This window comes from Mobula birostris, chromosome 7 (genome assembly GCF_030028105.1).
Source record: "Mobula birostris isolate sMobBir1 chromosome 7, sMobBir1.hap1, whole genome shotgun sequence".
In the NCBI taxonomy this organism is placed as follows: Eukaryota; Metazoa; Chordata; class Chondrichthyes; order Myliobatiformes; family Myliobatidae; genus Mobula; species Mobula birostris.
The window spans coordinates 49,464,249-49,488,163 of NC_092376.1; the positions used below are offsets into that span (position 1 = coordinate 49,464,249).

The window sequence follows — 23,915 nt, forward strand, 5'->3', positions numbered from 1 at the left end:
GCAATAACTGGGCATTAGCAGATCCAAAAAAAAAAAAATCAAAAGTCCGTAGCTTGTACTCAAGTCAGTCAGGGGGCATCGTGGGAGAAGTGGTTGGGCAGCAAAAATCCCATTATGAAAATACTGGTGGGGGATAAAAAGCAGACAGCTGGCTGAATAGTCCCAGGATCTGCACACTGCTAAAGCTGTCATGAACTTATTTTTGATCAGAGCTTAAAATGATTACAAACATAAAAAAAACCAACTAAAATACATTAAATAATCCTCTGCAGTCAAAAACTGTAAACATCAAATATTTAATTTCTTCATTACAATGATGGATGCCAATTAAAAATCCAATATTTTCTTGGACAACAAATAACGTCAAAGGAACTTAAGGAATGACAGAAGTGCACTTAAAAATTACAACAAACTAAATCAATGTGGCAAAAATTTAACTAACAATAACCCAATAAATACAACTAAGATGCAGAGAATGAAATTTTTTAAAAAATCAAATTGCAAGAGAAATGTTTATTTTTTTAAAGAGCAAGGAGCCATAATTTCAAGCAGTCCACATTCTAATAGGGCTGAGATTGCACAATACGGTCACTTGTTACTGAACGTGGCAATGTTTTCTGTTCCTGTTAAAGTTGTTCCTGATCTAGCTCTACGTGCCCTCACTCAAACCCCACAACTATCACCAATTAAAAATGCTACTTACAAAGCATATTCCTTCAAAGATAGTGTGAAAACATCAAAAACATCTTTGTTCTTCATCAGGTAGACCGATCGCACATAGGATACAAAACACTGGAACAGAGAAGGAAAACAGATATATTTCAGACATTAAAAACAATTTCAAAGTTACAATACTATTTATTTAAGATTGCATGCGTCAAACCCAACTCAATGAAACAGTGGTATGCAGATCAACAGAGAAAGGTATCAGAACAAGGAGAATAGCCATAGAAGAGTGGATGCCGATGACTTGGATTTTCTGAAGGACTTTGATAAGGTACTGCACATGAGGCTGCTTATGGTATTACAGGAAAGATCTAACAAGAATTGGCAGGAGACAACAAGTGGGAATAAAGGGAGCCTTTTCTGGTTTGGCTGCTGATGACTATTGGTGTTTCACAGAGGACTGTGTTAGACCACTTCTTTTCACATTATACATCAAAGATTTGCATAACAGAATTGAGGGCTTTGTTGCCAAGTTTGCAGATGAAACAAAAAAAAGATGAGGAGCAGGTAGTGTTGAGGAAGCAGGGAGTCTGCAGAAAGCCTCAACAGATTAGGAGAATGGGCAAAGTAGTGACAGACAGATTATAGTATAGGGAAGTGTATGGTCATGCACTTTGGTAGAAGGAATAAAAATGCAGACCATCTTCTAAGCAGGCAGAAAATTCAGAAATCAGAGGTACTAAGGCACTTGGGAGCCCTCGGCAAGATTCTCTTAAGGTTAACTTGCAAGTTGAGCCAGTGGCAAGCAAGGTAAATGCAATGTTAGCATTCATTTCAGAGGACTAAAAGATAAAAGTAAGCATATTATGCTGAGGTTTTATAAGGTGTTGGTCAGACTGCACTTGTAGTATTGTCGGTAGTTTTGGGCCCCCTATCTAAGAAAAGATGTGCTGGCATTAGAGAAAGTACAGAGGAGGATCACAAGAATGATCTGGTAATAAAAGGGTTAGTGCATGAGGAGCATTTGATGGCTTTGGGTCTGTACTTGCTGGAGTTCAAAAGGATGAGGGGGGAGCACCATCGAAACCGATTGAATATTGAAAGGCCTAGATACAGCGGTTGTGGAAAGGATGTCTCTTATAGTGGGGGGAGTCTAAGACCAGAGGGCACAGCCTCAGAATAGAGCGACGTCCATTAAGAACAGAGATGAAGTGGAATTTCTTTAGCCAGAGAGTAGGAAACTGTGGAGTTCAATGCCACAGCTGGCAATGGAGGCCAAGTTATTGGGTATATTTAAAGTGGAGGTGGATAGAGTGTCAAAGGTTACAGGGAGAAGGCAGAAGAACAGAGTTGAGAATATATCAACCATGATGGAATGGTGAAGCAGACCTGATGTGCTGAATAGTTTAATTCTGCTCCTTGGTCTTTGATCTTATAAAAATCCAAATTAGAGTGCTTCTAAAAATTTCTACTTCCTTAAACTTATCAATACTAATTAATGAAACAATTTATCAATGAAAGGCAACAACTTCAAATAAAAGGTCCTAAATCAAGCCTCTTTGAAAGGCAGTTTTTGGATTCTGCTGTGTTCTATACTACATCGGGAACCATTTTTGATACCAAGACTAGGAAACCGATAGCTCACTGCAGTAGCTCTCTGCTGTGTCCCACAGGATTCAAGCTTTGATTTATTATCACCATTGTGTTCATTGCACTCAATTATCAAATTTCCAACCAAAGTAAAACAATATTTCAACATCTAGACCTGTGCTAATCCTCTCGGGTGCATTGGTGACTGCAAGATGCCTGATATGCCAGCTGAAGGGAGGAAAAGTGATCATCCACAGTGCTCATGCCTTTATTGCTTTTACACCAAATTAAACAAAAACATTTTTTAAAAAAAGGGAATCACAGTAAAAGTTATTGTACTCACTCGTTGCGCTCTTTCCTTCAGCTCTTGTTCCTGAGCTAAAAAAGCTTCCAACTTTGCCTGTATATTTGTCAGTTTTGCGGGATTGATTCTGCATAAAAAAAAGTTTCTTTTAAACTTCTTGATAACACAGTAATACACACAGCAATGCTACTAAAATAACAATTAAAAAATATCAACCCAAGCAACAAACAATCTGCCGGAGGAACCAAGCAGGTTGAGCAGCATCTGTACGAGGTAAAGAATTGTTGATGACGAGGAGAATCAGTGTTTCAGAGTTTCCACATCACCCCCCCACCCGCCCCCCTGCCCCAAAGATGCTGCACCACCCAAGTTCCTCCAGCCGGTAACTTGTTGATCTATATTCCAGCATCTGCTGTCTCTTGTGCCTCCTATTTCCTGCAAGTTAAATTTTAACATGTGCAGTTTGTGAAACTTGCAGTGTATGTAATGAAAATCATTATTTGATTACTAAAGATTTTCAAAGGATTGCAAATGCTGGAAATCTGGAATAAAAATAGAAAATACTAAAAACACCTAGCAGGCCAGACGTCAACACCGTTAACACTCAGGACCCAGACTCTCCATCTGATGAAGCATAATAATCAAAAATGTGAAGCTAAACAATAAAAGAGGAATGAAGGGCACCGAAGGTATAGTGACAGCCGGCATTAAAGAGGGAGTAAAGTTGAAAATTAAACAGATACAGGACAAGGATGAAGTCACTAGTACATCTGGAGCCAATACAAATTAATTTACTCTACAATGATAGGTGAACATAACATCACTTTTGATAAGACAAGCATCATGAAGAGATTTCCAGCAACTGCGCTCCATATCTTAGTTCCAGGACATTTTGTTTCTCTTTACAGCATTGCCCTTACTTATCCTCTTATTGCCCTTACTTATCCTCTTCTATTAAAGTCCTCCAGGCCTGCAAAATTTTACAAGCATTCATTTCCCTCTCTTAATAGTCAACAGAAGAAATATCACTGAAATTGTCTTTCCTCCCTTCACCTCTTGCCTTCCAGCAATTTAAAAAAATGCTTGATTTATATTTTTACCAGTACTGAAACATTAACTTTGCTTCTCAGATCTGAAACAATCTGGTGAGTATTTCTCGTACTTTTCTGCTCTTACTCCTTTCAACTGCAGCAGTTCAAGGTGGCTCATCATCACAATCTACCTCATTATGATCTTGCACTTTACTGTCTACCTGCTCTAAACTTTCTCTGTAGCTGTTACAGTTTATTCTGCATTGTTATTGTTTCACCTTGTCCTACTCAATGCCCTGTGTAACAGCATACAGACAAGTTTTTTTTAAACTAAACCTGTATGTAAATCAATACCACTGCAAATGAGCCCAAGGGTCCTTCCAGCAACGATTTCTCTCCTTTGCTCTCTCTGATCACCATAAAAAAATGGTATTACTTTCTGACTTTCAAAACCAAGATCATTCCTCACTGCTGCCAAAATGTCATCTTTCATTATTGAAACAACTTCACCTCCTGTTGCCTGCCTAGTGTCCGTTAAGGATGTCTTCTTAGGACTGAAAAGGAAGTCTGATTCAGCTGGGGGAGTGGAGGAAGGGTAAAGGGGAAATGAGAAGTGGGACTCACTTGTTGCAGTCCACATATAGGCCAGTGCCAGAAGAACAACCAAAGGTTCTGCTGATATAAGGAGCTATCTTATCAATTAAGCAAACCCACAAAGGAGGAAATGAATCGCTCCGTAGCATTCCCAGAACATAAGTACCAAATAAGAAGAGTGTACTTTAACTTCTTCGACAGATAATAGCAGTCAAGTACAATTCTCACACTATTAATTTGAACTAAAAGGAGAAAGCAAGTTTGCTGCCGAGGTTGGGAAAAAATGTGCAAGAATCAATTTCACTTTCAAAGGAGGTAAATCCATTCTGTACCATGATATTCAGCTCAGTAGAGCAGCAGGACAAACTACAATCCCCAACCTGCAGTAAAGTAGCTGAGAGTCATACCTAATGTTTCAAGTAAGGATGAATCAGCAGGCAAACCTGAGGTGTATAATAACTGCAGTAATTGATAATATTACTGGAAATCCAGTGACCTCCTCTGGAAAGTGAATGCAGCAACATCTGATGCAACGTTTTACTATGATGTATTTAAATAGAATGGAAACATGAATGGTCTAAGATAGACTTACAGTACAAATTATTGACTTCAAAAGGGGAAAGAGCTGAAGTAAACTCTGCACATATCTATTTCATCCATCTTGCCCAATGATTTCAGCAAATGAGATGCCTCTGTGCTGTACTCATCGAGTGAGATGGAAAATAAAATTCCAGCTCATTCTCAACAAGGACCGTTCAAGCATGTTACCAGTTTTCAAAATAACTTTGTTGACAATCGACCCAGGCACACATTAAGCATGCATGCTTAACCTACTGCTCTGCTCTCTCCAAGCTTAACAGGCACAGCTCAAATACCACTGATGAGATCACTGTTGATTGTAGATGCCAATGAGGTATATAGAAGTGATCAGATTCAGAGGTGTAACAACAACCTCGCAATCAACCTCAGCAAGGCCAAGGAATTGATTGTGAACTTAGGAAAGGCAAGTGAGGAAACCACGCACCAGTCCCCACTGAGGGGTCAGCAGTGGAAAGGATGAGCAACTTCAAGTTCCTGGGCATCAACGCCTCAGGTGGTCTATCCTGGGCCCAACACATCGAATCAACCATGAAGAAAGGAAGCCAGCTGCTCCACTTCATTAGGAATTTGAAGAGATTTAGGTGTCAATGTCTCTTGCAAATTTCTACAGATCTATGGTGGCGAGCATTCTGACTGGTTGCCATACACCCAGTATGGAGACTCCAATATACAGGATCGCAGGAGGCTACAGACGGTCATAGACTCAGCCAGTTCCATCGCAGGCACAACCCTCGCTGCCATCGAGCACTTCTTCGAGAGGAGTGCCTCAAGAATGTAGCATCCATCATTAAGAACCTTCACCATCCAAAACAGGCCCTGTTCACATTACTACATGGTAGGATGAAGATCGACACTCAACATTTTAGGAACAGCTTCTTTCCCTTCGCCATCAGATTTGTGAACAATCCATGAACACCACCATTCATATTTGTTTTTATTTAGAGATTCAGTGCATCATGGGCAAAGCCACCCCCTCCTTTGAGCAAATCTACATGGAGCACTGTTGCAGGAAGGCAGCATCCATTATGAGGGATCCCACCACCCAGGTCATGCTTCCTTCTCGCTGCTGAAATTAGCAAGCTCTTGACACAGTGGAGATAACTCTTCATCTCATGTTCTCGGTATTTATTGTTTTTTTTTCCTTCATTTGTTTTACCTTGGGCATTATTGTACTGGTTACTTGCAGTAAACAGAGAAAAATAATCTTTCTGTAAACAAATATTCACCAGGTGGGGTGAATTTAGGGGAACACACACCAATCTCATTAAGGGATCAGAAGTGGAAAAGGTGAGCAGTTTCAAGTTCCTGGGTGTCAACATCTCTGAAGATCTAATCTGGGTCCAACATATTGATGCAAGTACAGAGAAGGCACAACAATGGCTATATTTCATTTGGAGTTTGAGGAAAATTGATATGTTACCAAAGGGACCCACAAATTTCTACAGTAGTACCATGGAGAGCATTCTAACTGGTTGCATCACTGTCTGGCATCAGGGGCCACTACACAGGATCAAAAAAAGCTGCAGAAAGTTGCAAAGTCTGCCAGCAACACACACAAAATGCTGGGGGAACTCAGCAGGCCAGGCAACATCTATGGAAAAGAGTAAACAGTCAATGTTCCAAGCCGATACCCTTCTTCAGGACTGGAAAGGAAGGGGAGAAGTTAGAGAACTTCTATGAACCCATAAACACTATCTCACTATCTTCCACCTCTCTTTTTGCACTACTTATTTCATTTAATTTTCTTCCTTATATACACACTTATTGAGATTTGTAATTATGTATTGCTATGTATTGCAATGTACTGCTACTGCAAAACAACAAATTTCACGACATATGCCAGTGATATTAAACCTGATTCAGATTCTATCTCACTCCTGTATGCCTCCTTGCTACCAGACATTCTGTGAACAATAGTTGCATATTCAGCAAATTTATATATGCCATTTGAGCTGTGCCGAGCCACACAGTCGTGGGGGTAGAAAGAGTAACACAGTGGGCTAACTACACATCCTTGAGGTGTGCCAGTGTTGATTGTCAGCAAGGAGATGTCATTTCCGATCCGCATAGTCTGCAGCCTCTCGCAGAGGTAGTCAAGAACCTAGTTGCAGAGGGAGGTTCAGAGGCCCAGGTTCTGGGTTTGTTGATTAGAACTGAGTGTATGATTGTGTTGAGCACTGAGTCGTAATCAATAAACAGCTTTCAAAGGGTGAAGCATATTACAGAGCTCGGCAGATGCAAAGCAACAGAAGCAAAATCATTCCTGTAAAAAGGTATAACTTTCATTTAAATATTGTAAAACCATATAATTTATGCAAAATGATTTTTGTTTGCTGCACAATCTACTGGAAACTACATCCGTATATTCAAATATTCTCATGACTTAACCATCAGTAATTAATGACATATCCTTGCCAACTTTTTATTCCAAAGTTTATATGTATCTGAAACCTTAAATACACCCCCCCTGATGATTATTCATTATTGGCAAGATTATTTTTCTCTGTTTACTGCAAGTAACCTGTAGAATAATGCCCAAAGTAAAACAAACCATATGTTAGTCATAGTTGTACTTCATTGATCCTGGGGGAAATTGGTTTTCGTTACAGTTGCACCATAAGTAATTAAATAGTAATAAAACCATAAATAATTAAATAGTAATACGTAAATTATGCCAGGAAATGAGTCCAGGACCAGTCTATTGGCTCAGGGTGTCAGACCCTCCAAGGGAGGAGTTGTAAAGTTTGATGGCCACAGGCAGGAATGACTTTCTATGACGCTCTGTGTTGCATCTCGGTGGAATGAGTCTCTGGCTGAATGTACTCCTGTGCCCAACCAGTACATTATGTAGTGGATGGGAGACATTGACCAAGATGGCATGCAACTTGGACAGCATCCTCTTTTCAGACGCCACCGTCAGAGAGTCCAGTTCCATCCCCACAACATCACTGGCCTTACAAATGAGTTTGTTGATTCTGTTGGTGTCTGCTACTCTCAGCCTGCTGCCCCAGCACACAACAGCAAACATGATCTCACTGGCCACCACAGACTCGTAGAACATCCTCAGCATCATCCGGCAGGTGTTAAAGGACCTCAGTCTCCTCAGAAAATAAGAGACGGCTCTGACCCTTCTTGTAGACAGCCTCAGTGTTTTTTGACCAGTCCAGTTTATTGTCAATTCGTATCCCCAGGTATTTGTAATCCCCCACCAGCTCCACACTGACCCCCTGGATGGAAACAGGGGTCACCGATACCTTAGCTCTCCTCAGGTCTACCACCAGCTCCTTAGTCTTTTTCACATTAAGCTGCAGATAATTCTGCTCACACTATGTGACAAAGTTTCCTACCGTAGCCCTGTACTCAGCCTCATCTCCCTTGCTGATGCATCCAACTATGGCAGAGTCATCAGAAAACTTCTGAAGATGATAAGACTCTGTGCAGTAGTTGAAGTCCAGGTGTAAATGGTGAAGAGAAAGGGAGACAAGACAGTCCCCTGTGGAGCCCCAGTACTGCTGATCACTCTGTCTGACACACAGTGTTGCAAGCACACGTACTGTGGTCTGCCAGTCAGGTAATCAAGAATCCATGACACCAGGAAAGCATCCACCTGCATCACTGTCAGCTTCTCCCCCAGCAAAGCAGGATTACATCAGAAATAGCAGAAATCTATTTAAATTACCATCAATACATCCCTCTACATCATGTACAAATAGAAAATCTAAACTAAAATTGTGCACTTTTTCTGTGCGGATCGGAAAGATTGACTTCGAAACAATTAAGTGCATTGCTTTAAGCTTCACTTAAGACCACTTCAACAAGTCAGGTAATTTTCAAAACACTTAGATGCTGCAATATTTGTGATTTTCTTAGCCAGTGTAATGCACTAACTGCATTAAAATTCAAGGAGGTAAAAGTATTACTTTATTTTGTTGATGGGGACTTTCTTCTCTTCCAGCTGTTTCACCATGGCCTTTTCTTCATTTGGAAGTAAAACAAGCAAAGCTTCACCTCCTTCCTTGTACCTATGAAAATGAAAGATAGATTTAAATACCAGTGCATGGTAAAATCCACATCAATGAATATCAGAACTCAGTGTCCTCAGGAAGCAGGATTAATTAGAATACAAAGACATTTTATGCATAGATTAAAAACAAGATTGTAGCTAGGGAATAGGTAGGGCCTCTCAAGGGACAATGGGGGGAATTTATATTGCAAGCCACAGGAAGTGTACAAGGTTCTAAATGAGAACATGACATCAGTATTCAATAAGGAAGAGATTATGGTGGATAAAGAGATCAGAGTAGGGTTTGATAATGTTCTATGTTAGTGATATCAAGGAGATGGTGGTTTTGAAGGTCTCCAAGAGAAAATTGAGGTAGTTAAGTCCCCAGGGTCTAAGGGAATCTATCCAAAATAATTGAGTCAAGAGAGGAAATTATTGGGCATTAAAAGAGACGAGTTCTAAAGGACTGGAGAGTTGAGGATGCTGTTCCTTTACTTTTGGAGAATAGGGATAATCCGGCAAATTATAGGCCCATAGACCCAGTAGGAAAGCTACTGGAGAGGATTTGATTTATTTGCATTTGGAAAAGTTGCTCTCCCAAATTATCCTCTTCTGATATAACTCTTCCATCATATTGCAATATGACATTTGCAAGTGCCAGTAATCACAACTTTAATGCCACTAAAGTACATTTACTTTCTTCTTTGCACTACCATGTCATGTTACATACTGACTACAGATAATCCAAATGATCCAAAGCAGTTGTTCCTTTGTTTAAAAAGGACAAGAGAGACAAAACAGGAAATTATAATCCTGTGAGCCTTATATTGGTAGTAGGGAAATTATTGAAAGTGTCAGGAGTCAGGATTTACTCAAATTTGGTAAAACATGTAATTACTTAGAGATCATCAGCAAGGCTTTGCACAGCAGATGACCGGCCTCACAAATTTGAGGAGTTTTTTTTTGATTAGATAATTGATGAGTGTAGGCAATGGATATTTTAAGCATAGACTTTAGTAAAGCATTTGAACGGGTCCATCGTGGTAGGCTGATTCAGAAAATTAAGTCAAATTGGGTCCATGGTGAGTTGATAAGTTGGGTGCAAAATTGGCTTTGCCACAAAACACAGGGGATTGTGGTGGAGGGGTGTTTTTCTGACCAGAGGTACCAGCACCGTTTCCACAAGAAACAAGTGCAGGCACGTCTGTTGATTGCAATATACACATGTAAATGATTTGGATGGATATGTAGATGGCATGACTAGTAAGTTTGCAGACTAAACAAAAACTGGTGGAATTGTGGATAGTAGGAAGGCTGTCCATAGCAAGATTCAGGTCAGTTGGAAACTAGGGCAGAGAAATGGCAGAGGAAATCTAAATTCGACAAGTGTGAGGTGAAATGCAAGAAGAAAATATAAAATAAATGGCAAGATCCTTAAAAGCACTGATAGCCAGCAGGTTCTTAGACTGCAAGTCTATAGTTCCCTGACAGAGGCAACTCTAATAAATAGAGTGGCAAAGGAGATGTACAGCACATTTGTCTTCATTGGTTGAGCCATTGAGTATAAAAGTTGGCAAGCCATGTTGTAGCTACATAAAGCCCTGCTGTTCTGGTTTCTATGACATGGATGTGGAAGATTTGGTGAGGTTGCAGAAAAGGCTCAACGGGGGGTTGTCTGGAATGGAGTGTATTAGCTATAAAAGGAAATGGACAAAGTTGGATCATTTTACCTGGAGCACTGGAGGCTGAGGGAAGACCTGACAGAAACGAAATTATGAAAAGCCAAAGATAGGGTTTTTACCTGGATGGAAATATCAGATACTAGAGGGCATAGCTTTGAGGTGAGAGTGGAAAGTTTTAAAGATATGCAAGGCAATTTAGTATATGTTATTTTTGTTTTACACTGGAAGTGGTAGGTCCCTGGAACATTCTATCACTTCCCCTGACAGCATATTAACATTTAAAAGGCATTCATATGAGCACAACACAGGCAGGGAATAGAGGGTCAAACATACTCAATCAACACATGCATGAGGATTCTGAGGACCTGTTCCTGTGCTATGAAAGTTCTATATTCCATGTTCGATGTTTCCTATCGCAGTGCTCTGTGTTCCTAATATAATGTGTTTTGGAAAGCTATTTGCTCCTCATGGAAAACAAACCATTATATAAAAACAAGCTGTTATATAAAAACTAAATTTACTACATTCACCCACATGTTAAAAATATTTTTGGGATTAATCATTTTGAACCCAAAGCAACTTGCAACAGACTTCATACAACTGAAATAAGCATAAAAGGAAGAAATTATTCCACTTCTTATAGAATCACTCATCTTGAAAACATTGTGATCTGAGTAAATTATACAGTTGAAAAAAGCAGAGTTATGAATAATTCCTGATGCAACCAATACTCCATTTCATACCTTCGCAAGATACAATTCTCTGTATTTTGAAAAAATACATGGAAATTGCACAGGTTGAGATTTTAACAGATAGTGCAGAAATCAATTGAACAAAATTTTGTGCCGGAATCTACTGTATATTCAGAATAATGACAGACTCGAATGCAGAAATAAATCTAATAATCTTTAATTCCTTAGAAAATTAGAATTCATTTGGACTAATTTACATCACAAAATATCTGATACGTATACTACACATAGATAGGCAAATTCTCAATAAAATTTTTTAACATTCAAAAGCAGTTGCAGCACTTCATAATGGGCTGCAAGCAAGATCTGACAATATGAAATTTACTGCTACTTGATTCTCACACTTGCTATGCAACGTTAAATTGATGCTAATTATGTCAATATGTCTTCACAGCTGGTATACATGCAATGGATGGCTGAGATCATGTTCAGTGACATTGGAATCCAAATAAGGCCATTCACTAGGGAGAAGGATACAGGTGTCCCCCGCTTTTCAAACGTTTGCTTTATGAAACCTCACTGTTACGAAAGACCTACATTAGTTACCTGTTTTCACTAACAGAAGGTGTCTTCACTGTTACGGAAAAAAAGCAGCTCGCGGAAAAAGCAGCACGCAAAAAAAAAGGCAGCGCGCGCCCCGAGCAGCTGCTCTCCCCGGATTCGGAACGGCATTCTCGTCGGCATTGCTTAAACACGTGCCTGGGAGCAGCCGTTTGCAAGATGAGTTCTAAGGTATTGGAAAAGCCTGAAAGAGCTCGCAAGGGTGTTACACTTAGCGTAAAACTAGACATAATTAAGCGTTTCGATCGTGGTGAACGAAGTAAGGACAAAGTGAATTTGGCTTGTGGAAGTTGACGAAGACGATGTTGAAGAGGTTTTGGCATCCCATGACCAAGAACCGATAGATGAAAAGCTGATGCAATTACAAAAGGGAAGGATAACAATCAAAACCGAATGCAGTAGCGAACAGACCAAAAATGAAGTCGTCCAGGAACTGAACGTGAGGCAACTACGTGAGATTTTCGCTGCAATGATAAAGTATGACTTTAATTTTGAAAGGGTACGTCAGTTTAGGGCATATTTGCAGGATGGTTTGAGTGCTTACAAAGAACTGTATGATAGAAAAATGCGCGAGGCTAAGCAGTCTAGCAAGCCTTCCACATCAGCCACAGCAGACGACGAACCTCAACCTTCGACATCAAGGCAGGCAGACATAGAAGAAGATGACCTGCCTACCCTCATGGAAACAGACGATGAGATGACACCCCAGTGTCCCACCACCCCAAACCCCAGGCCGCAGACAGATACCAATCCGCGGAGAATGCAGCGGTAGCCAAGGGGCACCCAGCACATCTTTAAGAAAAAAAGCCGAAATAAACAAGCTAATTAATTAGGTGCCGCCCGGCACATAAATGTCGGCCCAGATCAGAGGTGATTATCGATTGCGTCACCTCTGATCTGGGCCAACATTTACGTGCCGGGCGGCACCTAATTAATTAGCTTGTTCATTTCAGCTTTTTTCTTCAAGATGTGTTGGGTGCATCCCGAGCACCGCTGGACCGCTGCACACTTTGCGGATCGGTATCAGTTCGCTGCCTGGAGGGTGGAGGCCACTGCACCACCCCAACCTCCGACAACTCAGTCTAACACACCATCATCAGTGTGCTCGGCGCTGTCCCGATTCCGGTAATTGATACACTGTACATACGTTATTTCTACTTTATATCGGCTGTGTATTTTTACGTGTTATTTGGTATGATTTGGCAGCTTCATAGCTTAAAGGTTACTGGGGAGCGCTTGCGCCGTGTTTTTACCAAGAGCGCATAAGTGAGATTTTCGCTACGGAGAACAGTGCAGGCAATTATTGTGGAAAAATATTTCTACTTTATATAGGCTGTGTATTCATCATATCATTCCTGCTCTTACTATATGTTACTGTTATTTTAGGTTTTATGTGTTATTTGGCATGATTTGGTAGGTTATTTTTGGGTCTGCGAACGCTCACAAATTTTTCCCATATAAATAAATGGTAATTGCTTCTTCGCTTTACGACATTTCGGTTTACGAACCATTTCACAGGAATGCTCTACCTTCAGATGGTGGGGGAAAACTGTATTGAATTGTGTAAGGCAAGGGAAACAAGAAGGGTAGTTATAAAAAGCACGATGATTAAAGAGGAGAAAGTACTGGCGCTTTTAAGGAATATAAAAGTGGATAAGTCTCCGGGTCAGGACAGGATATTCCCTAGGACCTTGAGGGAAGTTAGTGTGGAAATAGTAGGGGCTCTGACAGAAATATTTAAAATATCATTAGAAACGGGGATGGTGCCGGAGGATTGGCGTATTGCTCATGTGGTTCCACTGTTTAAAAAGGGTTCTAAGAGTAAACCTAGCAATTATCGGCCTGTGAGTTTGACGTCAGTAGTGGGTAAATTGATGGAAAGTATTCTTAAAGATGGTATATATAATTATCTGGATAGACAGGGTCTGATTAGGAACAGTCAACATGGATTTGTGTGTGGAAGGTCATGTTTGACAAATCTTACTGAATTTTTTGAAGAGCTTACTAGGAAAGTTGATGAAGGTAAAGCGGTGGATGTTGTCTATATGGACATCAGTAAGGCCTTTGACAAGGTTCCACACGGAAGGTTAGTTAGGAAGGTTCAATCATTAGGTATTAATATTGAAGTAGTAAAATGGATTCAGCAGTGGCTGGATGGGAGACGCCAGAGAGCAGTGGTGGATAACTTGTGTCAGATTGGAGGACGGTGTCTAGTGGTGTGCCTCAGGGATCTGTACTGGGTCTAATGTTGTTTGTCATATATTTTAATGATCTGGATGATGGGGTGGTAAATTGGATAAGTAAGTATGCAGATGATACTCAGATAGGTGGCGTTGTGGATAATGAATAGGTTTTCAAAGCTTACAGAGAGAATTAGACCACTTAGAAGAGTGGGCTGAAAGATGGCAGATGGAGTTTAATGCTGAAAAATGTGAGGTGCTACATTTTGGTAGGACTAATCAAAATAGGACGTACATGGTAAATGGTAGGGCACTGAAGAATGCAGTAGAACAGAGGGATCTAGGAATAATGGTGCATAGTTCCCTGAAGGTGGAATCTCTTGTGGATAGGGTGGTGAAAAAAAGCTCTTGGTATGCTGGCCTTTATAATCAGAGCATTGAGTATAGGAGTTGGGATGTAATGTTGAAATTCTATAAGGCATTGGTAAGGCCAAATTTGGAGTATTGTGTACAGTTCTGGTCACTGAATTATAGGAAAGATGTCAATAAAATTGAGAGAGTACAGACAAGATTTACTAAAATGTTAGCTGGGTTTCATCACCTAAGTTACAGAGAAAGGTTGAACAAGTTGGGTCTTTATTCTTTGGAGCGTAGAAGGTTGAGGGGGGACTTGATAGAGGTATTTAAAATTATGAGGGGATAGATGAGTTGACGTGGATAGGCTTTTTCCATTGAGAGTGGGGGAGATTCAAACAAGAAGACATGAGTTGAGAGTTAAAGGGCAAAAGTTTAGGGGTAACATGAGGGGGAACTTCTTTACTCAGAGAGTGGTAGCTGTGTGGAACGAGCTTCCAGCAGAAGTGGTTGAGGCAGGTTCGATGTTGTCATTTAAAGTTAAATTGGATAGATATAGGGACAGGAAAGGAATGCAAGGTTACAGGCTGAGTGCAGGTCGGTGGAACTAGGTGAGAGTAAGAGTTCAGCACGGACTACAAGGGCCGAGATGGCCTGTTTCCATGCTGTAATTGTTATATGGTTATATGATTATATGTTATATGTCTGATCCACCATTCCATCATGGTTGATCCTGGATCCCACTCAACCCCATACACCCGTCTTCTCACCATATCCTTAGATACCTTGACCGATCAGTAAACTATCAACTTCCACCTTAAATATGCCCACAGACTTGGCCTCCACTGCAGTCTATGACAGAGCATTCCACAGAATTACTACTCTCTGGCTAAAAAAATTCTTTCATAGAGCGTCACTGTCAAAATTCTCTCTGAAGTTTTGTCAACACATCTAGATAAGCACACAGGGAGATAGCATACTCGACCACTGCTATTCTCCCTTCTGCAATGCTTATAAAGTGCTCCTCCGCCCAATTTTGGAAAGTCGGATCACTCTTCCATCTTGCTTCTGCCGATGTACAGGCAAAAGCTGAAACAAGCGGCGGCCATAGTTAAAACCGTCTACTGTTGGTCCAACCAATTTGTCTCCATGATAAAGGGCTGCTTTGATGATGTCAACTGAAATGTCTTTTGCGACAAGGATGTTACCGAGTTCACAAATGGGGTCACGCTTCATCCGGAGGTACATCGAGAATGTTATCCCCCAGAAATCAGTCAGGGTCTATCCATACCAGAACCCCTGGATCAACGGTTCCGTATGAACAACACTTATCACTCGACACAGAGCTTACATTGCTAGAGCTCAAGAAATGCAGCTTTGATCTACGCAAAGTCATCAAGGCAGCGAAACGACAATACAGGGAAAAGATCCAGACACAACTCTCCACCAACAACGCACACAGCTTACGGCAAGGTCTGCACACCATCGCAGACTTCAAAGCGAAGCAAAGTGATGCTGCCAACATCGCTGCCTCTTTTTCAGATGAACTAAATATTTTTTTACACTTGGTTCAATGTTGACAACACTGAGCCCCCGAGGAGAGCTGCTGAAGCAGCCTGCACCTTGGTCATCTCTGAGACTGAAGTACGCAGGTGTTTCCAACGAGTGGAGAGCCGCAAGGCTACGGGACCGGACGTCAACTCAGGGCGGGTACTCAGAGTGTGCTCCGCACAACTGGCAGGTGTGTTTACAGACATTTTTAATCTTTCCTCTCCCAGTGTACAGTGCCTTCCTGTTTCAAGACATCCACCATTGTCCCCGTACCTAAAAAGACCAAGGTAACATGTCCGAACGACTGGTGTCCTGTCGCACTCACCTCAATAATAAGCAAATGTTTTGAGGGGCTGGTCAAGGACTACATCTGCAGCTTGCTACCACCCAAACTGGGCCCCCTACAATTCACCTACTGACACAAGCATCATCTGTCGATCGGAATAGCCACTGGTCTACATACTGTCCTTACACATCTAGAGAAGAAGGATGCTTATGGAAGAATGCTGCTCTTGGACTGCAATTCAGCATTCAACAACATAATTCCCTCCAGGCTTGACAAGGAGCTCAGAGATCTCAGCCTTCACCCTGCCTTGTATAGCTGGATCCTGGACTTCCTGTCAGATCACCAGAAGGTGGTAAGAATGGGTTCCCTCAACTCTGCCCCTCAGGACTGTGTCCTAAACCTCCTCCTTTACTCTCTGTATTCCCTGGATTATGTCACCACCGACAGCTCCAATCTGCTAATTAAATTTGCTGACAACACTGCACTGATTGGCCTAATCTCAAATAATAATGAGGCAGCCTACGGCCTAATAATGTTACCACCCTGACACAGTGGTGTCAAGAAAACAACCTTTCCATCGATGTTGCAAAAACAAAGGTACTGGTTGTGGATTACAGGAGGAATGGAGACAGTCTAACCCCAATTGACATCAATGGATTTGGGGTTGAGAAGGGTAGCAGCTTTAAGTTCCTCGGCATACACATCATCGAGGATCTAACATGGTCTGTACATACCAGCTGTGTGGTGAGAAATACACAATGGCACCTTTCACCTCATACGGTTGAAGAAGTTTGGCATGAGTCCACAAATCCTTTCTATGGGGACATGACTAAAAGCATCCTGACTGGCTGCATCACTGCCTGGTGTGGGAACTGTACTTCCCTCAATCGCAGGACTCTGCAGAGAGTGGTGCGGTCAGCCCAGCACATCTGTAGATGTGAACTTCCCACTATTCAGGACATGTACAAAGACAGGTCCGTAAAAAGGGCCCGAAGGATCATTGGGGACCCGAGTCACTCCAACCACAAACTGTTCCAGCTGCTACCATCCGGGAAACGGTACCGCAGCATTAAAGCCAGGACCAACAGACTTCTTCCACCAGGCCATCCGACTGCTTAATTCATACTGATACAATTGTATTTCTGTGTTATATTGATTTGCCCAACGCCGGCCCCCTAGGCCTGAGTCAGCGCAGTAGTAGTAGTTATATTGACTGTCCTGTTGTACATACTATTTGTTACAAATTACTATAAATTGCACATTTAGACAGAGACATAACAAAGATATTTACTCATGAATATGAAGGATGTAAGTAATAAAGTCAATTCAATTCAATCCTTACCTCTGTTCTAAAAGGTTGACCCTCAATTTTGAGGCAGTGCTCTCTTGTTCTGGATACCCCCACTATAGGAAACATCCTCTCCATATCCACCCTATCTAGTCATAACAACATTCCGTAGGCTTCAATGAGATCCCCACACATTCTTCTAAATTCCAGTGAGTACAGTCCAAAGCTGCCAAAAGCTCCTCATATGTTAACTCCTTCATTCCCGGAATCATCCTTGTGTACCTCCTCTGAACTTTCTCCAATAACAACACATCCTTTCTGAAATATGGGGCCAAAATTGTTGACAATACTCCGTGCAACCTGACTAGTGTCTTATAAAGGATCAGCATTACCTCCTTGCTTTTATATTCTATTCTTCTTGAAATAAATGCCAACATTGCACTTGCCTTCTTCACCATAGACTCAACCTGTAAATTAACCTTCTGGGAGTGTCTGTGCACCTCTGATGTTTGGAATTTCTCCCCATTTAGATAATAGTTTGCACTATTGTTCCTTTTACGGAAATGCACCATACATTTCCCCAACACTGTATTCCATCTGCCACTTTTGTGCTCATTCTTCCAATTTGTCCAAGTCCTGCTGCAATTGCATTGCTTTCTCAGCACTACCTACCCATCCACCTATCTTCATATCATCCACAAACTTTGCCACAGAGCCATTAATTCCATTATCCAAATCACTGACAAACAATGTGAAAAGTACCGGTCCCAATACTGACCCCTGAGGAACACCACTAGTCACTGGCAGTCAACCAGAAAAGGCCTCTTTTATTCCCACTCGCTGCCTCCTGCCTGTCAGCCATTCCTCTATCCATGCCATTATCCTTCCTGTAACACCATAGATTTTATCTTGTGAAGCAGCCTCATGTGTGGCACCTTATCAAATGCCTTCTGAAAATCTAAGTAAATGACATCCACTGCCTCTCCTTTGTCCACCCTGCTTGTTAATTCCTCAAAGAGCTCTAACAGATTTGTCAAGCAAGATTTCCCTTCACAGAAACCATGCTGACTTTGACTTAATTTATCAGTAGTCTCCATGTATCCCGAAACCTCATCCTTAATAACAGACTCCAACACTTAACCAACCACTGAAGTTAGGTTAACTGGCCTATAATATCTTCCTTCCTCCCTTCTTAAAGAATCAAGTAACATTTGCAATCTTCCAGTCCTCTGGGACCATGCCAGAATCAAGTGATTCTTGAAAGCAACCTCTCTCAGGACTCTGGGATGTAGTCCATCTGGTCCAAGTGACTTATCCACCTTAAGACCTTTCAGTTTGCCTAGCACTTTTTCCTTCGTAATAGCAATGGCACTAAATCCTGCTCCCTGACACTCATAGACTACTGGCACACTGTGTCTTCCACAGTGAAGACAGATGCAAAGTACCCATTAAGTTCATCCGTCATTTTTTTGTCCCCCATCACTACCTCACCAACATGATTTTCCAGTTGTCCAATATCAACTCTCAACTCCCTTTTACTCTTTATTTAACTGAAAATACTTTTAGTATCCTGCCTTATACTATTGGCTAATCTACCCTCATATTTTATCTTTTCCCTTCTTATAGCTTTTTTAGTTGCCTTTTGTTGGATTTTAAAAACTTCCCAATCAATCAGTCTCGGCCCAAAATGTCGACTGTACCTCTTCCTATAGATGCTGCCTGGCCTGGTGCGTTCCACCAGCATTTTGTGTGTGTTGATCCAACTTTCCACTCTTTTGCCACCTCAAATGTCCGTTATTTGGCTTTTAAGCAGTCCTTAACTTCCCTTGTCAGCCAGGGTTGCCTACCCCTGCCATTTAACAACTTCTTTTCTGTGGGACATATAGATATGCGCCTTGTGAACTATTTCCAGAAACTTCAACCATCCCTGCTCTGCCGTCATCCTTGCCAGTATCGCCCTCCAATACACTTATGTAAGCTCCTTTCTCGTGCCTCTGTAATCCCCTTTATTCCACTGTGAAACTGATACACACGAGTGATGCTTTGCCCTCTCAAATTGCAGTAAGAATTCAATCACGAGCTACTCATAAGCAATACTGTTCGATACCAAGGAAAGTTCATCATGGATTTAACTAGGGTCAAATCATTTTCACAAAACAACAATATTATCAAGACATATTGCAAAAACACAATTATCTGTTTCCCCAACAATTTTATCTATTTTGAAATATATATTACATTAAAATATGATTGCCATTTCCATTGAATCTAAGCATTACAACTCCAATCGAGTTGCACATTAAATTTGGCCAACAACTTGCATTATTTGCCTTTTTGAGGAAGGTGCGTCTTAGCAGTATTGCTACATCAACTAAAAGGTTTAAACAGAGAACTAGGGAAGCAAAGAGCTTTAACAGTTAATTCTTGAATTTGGGCATTACTCCCTACACAAGGAAAAACAGCGTCGACTTTACCAGTGACGCTTCCTTCCCTGATGCACTAAACAACTTTTCTGCACACTTCGAGGCATGCAACACAATGCCAGCCATAAAAGCTAACCCCTCCCAAGTGAGCACCCACCAAACGTAACAGTAGCAGATATGAGGACTCTGCAGAAAGTCAACAAGAGCAAGTCAATAGTTTTGAACCTCATATCTCAGAAACAATGTATTATCATTGGAGAGTCACAAGGATGATTCCAGGAATAAAGGGGTTAACATATAAGGAGTGTTTAGCAGCGTTGGGCCTGTAATCACTGGAATTTAGAAGGCAGCGAGGTGGGGTGGGGGGGAAGAATCTCAAAGAAATCTACCAAATGTTGAAAGGCCTAGATATGGTGGATGTGGAGAGGACATTTCCTATGGTGGAAGGTATCCAGAACTAGAGGGCACAGCCTCAAAACTGAGGGGCTACCTTTTAGAACAGAGATAACAAAGAATTTCTTTAGCCAGAGAGAAGTAAATCTGTGGAATGCTCTGCCACAGACTGCAGAGGAGGCCAAGTCCATGGGTATATTTAAGGCGGAAGTTGGTTGTTTCCTGATCAGTCAGGGCATCAAAGGTTATGGTGAGAAGGCAGGTGTATGGGGTTGAGTTGGATCCGGGATCAGCCATGATGGAATGGCAGAGCAAACTCAATGGGCTGAATGGCCTAATTCTGTTTCTATGTCTTACGGTCTAAGGCGACCAGGCCAGACAACATCCCTAGCCAGGAAATGTGCACACCAGCTCACTGACATCTTCAACATTTCACTCATCCAAGAAGTTCAACACCCTCTCCCCATTGCTTCAAAGAAGCCACCTTCTTATCTGTACCAAAGAACTCTACATCTTCAGAACCAAATGATTACTGTCGCCAATCATTACTAAGTGCTTTGAATGGCTGATAATGGCACATATCAAAACCTCCATCCCTGCCACATTGGACCCTCTCCAGTATACTTACCGACGTAACTGCTCTACATACAAAATGTGCCATAGTATCTGTCATGCACCTAGGTGTGTTAGGGCTAGAAAAGAAGTTCACTTGCTCTAGAATGCTGTTTCTGAATTTCAGTCCAGCATTCAACACTATTGTCCCACAGACTTCGGTGAACAAATTCCTTCTCCTTGTTTAAATACAGTGCTGTGCAACTAGGTGCTGGACTTCCTAAGAAAGGATCTCAGATAGTCAGGATGCACAACTGCCCCTCCCCTCCTCATCACCCTCAACACGGGTGTCCTCCAGGGCTGTGTACTGAGGCCATTGCTGTACACTCTGCTCACACATGACTGCACAGCTAAACACCCAAGTATTCACATTGTCAAGCAACACACGCAAAATGCTGGAGGAACTCAGCAGGCCGGGCAGCATTTATGGAAAAGAGTACAGCTGACATTTCAGACCGAGACCCTTTAGCAGGACTGAAGAGAAAAAAAGATGAAGTAGATTTCCCTAACGTACTGTCAAGTTTGCTGATGACATGACAGATGCTTATCACCAACAACGGTGAGACAGCCTACAGAAAGATGATGGAAGAGCTCAAGGCCTAGTGCCAGGGAAATATCCTGCTCCTCAATGTCAACAAGACAAAGGAGATGGTTTTTGACTTTGAAAGAACTCGCACCACCCACACCCCATTTAACGTTGGTGCAACAGCAGGAGGAGAAGATGGCAGCGCGAAGCAGCTTACGCGGCCATTCCGGTGAATAATATCTGTAATCTGTCAAGTAGGGTGCCGTGCACAATCTTGATTTGATGGAGACAGATGTGAGAGAACGGAGAAACATCTGGAGAAACTCCTGAAATGCCTTTTTCGCTGCCGCTGTTACTCTGAGATCCAGAATCTCTGGAGGGGAAGGCCCCGAATCATCGGCTTTGCCTGTTGCTCAGCGGCCGGGACGGGGTCGAAGCGCTCGGCAGAGATGGTGCTTGGTGTCAAAGGGCTGGTTGGAGGCTCAAAGTTTTCGGACGGACTCAGAGTCGGCTATGGTTGGGTGCTTCAAATGCATCGACAGTTGTCGGTGCATGTTGGTTTATGGCAGAGAGAGTTTCTCCCTTCTGCTGCCTGCTATCGGGAGTCAATCGGAACTTTGAGACTTTTTTTTTACCGTTCCCATGGTCTGCTCTTTATCAAATTATGGTATTGCTTTGCACTGCTGTAACTATATGTTATAATTATGTGGGTTTGTCAGTGTTAGTCTTTGGTTTGTCCTTTCTTTTGTGATATCACTCTGGAGGAACATTGTATCATTTCTTAATGCATGCATACATTTCTAAATGATAATAAATGAGGACTGAGTGTCCTCATAAAGTAATCTAAAAAAAATCTCCCTGGGGTGCACATTACACACAACCTCTCACGGTCCCAGAACAGTCAAGAAAACTCACCAATACCTCTACTGTCTGAGAAGGATGAAGAGCTGGACTTTGCTCATCCATTCTCATGTCATTTTACAGGTGCACAGTACAGAGCATTCCAACAAGTTGCATCACTGCTTGGTACGGAAACTACACTCTGGTGGACAGGGAAGGCTCTACAACGGATAGCCCAAACTGCCCAAAGCATCACCGGCACCAGCCTACCCATCATCAAGGACATAGATACAGAAAGGTGCCAGAAAAGGGCCAGTAACATCATGAAGGATCACACCCACCCTGCTCATGGACTGTTTGTCCCACTCCCATCAGGGAAGAGGCTACATAGTATCCACGCCAGGACCACCAGAATCAAAAACAGTTACTTTCCCCAAGCAGTAAGGCTGTTCAACACTTCCACCCACTAACTCCACCATTACTTTATTCTTTCCCGTCAGTCACCTATTGTACAGCTTAGCATCACTTTATGGACATACAATCAATGTATTTGTTACCTTATGTACTTATTGTATTAATGTGTTCTTTATCTTTTAAGCAACACACATCAAAGTTGCTGGTGAACGCAGCAGGCCAGGCAGCATCTCTAGGAAGAGGTACAGTCGACGTTTCAGGCCGAGACCCTTCGTCAGGACTAACTGAAGGAAGAGTGAGTAAGAGATTTGAAAGTTGGAGGGGGAGGGGGAGATCCAAAATGATAGGAGAAGACAGGAGGGGGAGGGATGGAGCCAAGAGCTGGACAGGTGATAGGCAAATGGGATACGAGAGGATCATGGGACAGGAGGTCCGGGAAGAAAGACAAGGGGGGGCGGACCCAGAGGATGGGCAAGGAGTATAGTCAGAGGGACAAAGGGAGAAAAAGGAGAGTGAGGGAAAGAATGTGTGCATAAAAATAAGTAACAGATGGGGTACGAGGGGGAGGTGGGGCCTTAGCGGAAGTTAGAGAAGTCGATGTTCATGCCATCAGGTTGGAGGCTACCCAGACGGAATATAAGGTGTTGTTCCTCCAACCTGAGTGTGGCTTCATCTTTACAGTACAGGAGGCCGTGGATAGACATATCAGAATGGGAATGGGATGTGGATTCTTTATCTTTTATGCTGCATTGGATTTGGAGTCATAATTTCATTCTCTTTTACATATGTATACAGGAAATTACATTAAACAATCTAGAATTTTAAAATACTTTAGACAAGCTGAAGCCATATTGAAACCTGTACTATAACGAAGTAAAGCCAACTCGACAAGACAACAGCTTTGAAAGAAAATAGACGTGGAAAAGTTGAAGGGATGGAAGAAACTACAGAGAGGAAGAGTGAAAATTGCGAGAAGGGGATGGCATTTTTGCAAGAGACAGGGTGAGAATAGGAATAGTCCAGATAGCTGTGAGAGTCAGTAGGCTTATAGTAGACAGTCCTCTTCTATTCCTCTTCTCACCCTGTCTCTTGCAAATATGCCATCCCCTTCTCGCAATTCCTCCGTCTCCGCTGCATCTGCTCTCAGGATGAGGTTTTTCATTACAGGACGAAGGAGATGCCCTCCATTTTTAAAGAAAGGGGCTTCCCTTCCTCCACCATCAACTCTGCTCTCAAACGCATCTCTCCCATTTCACGCACATCTG

General features: G+C 42.0%; 1 protein-coding gene across 1 annotated transcript in view; it reads right to left on the reverse strand.

Annotated features, from left to right (window-relative positions):
* Window positions 1-23,915, reverse strand: part of ddx10 (DEAD (Asp-Glu-Ala-Asp) box polypeptide 10) — a 252,448-nt gene that overhangs the window by 165,841 nt on the left and 62,692 nt on the right. The window contains exons 10-12 of the mRNA XM_072263101.1: window positions 8,706-8,807; window positions 2,600-2,687; window positions 704-792 (exon numbers count right to left, since the gene is read on the reverse strand). Of these exons, the coding sequence (XP_072119202.1) occupies window positions 704-792; window positions 2,600-2,687; window positions 8,706-8,807 (279 nt within the window). The remainder of the gene's footprint in view (window positions 1-703; window positions 793-2,599; window positions 2,688-8,705; window positions 8,808-23,915) is intronic.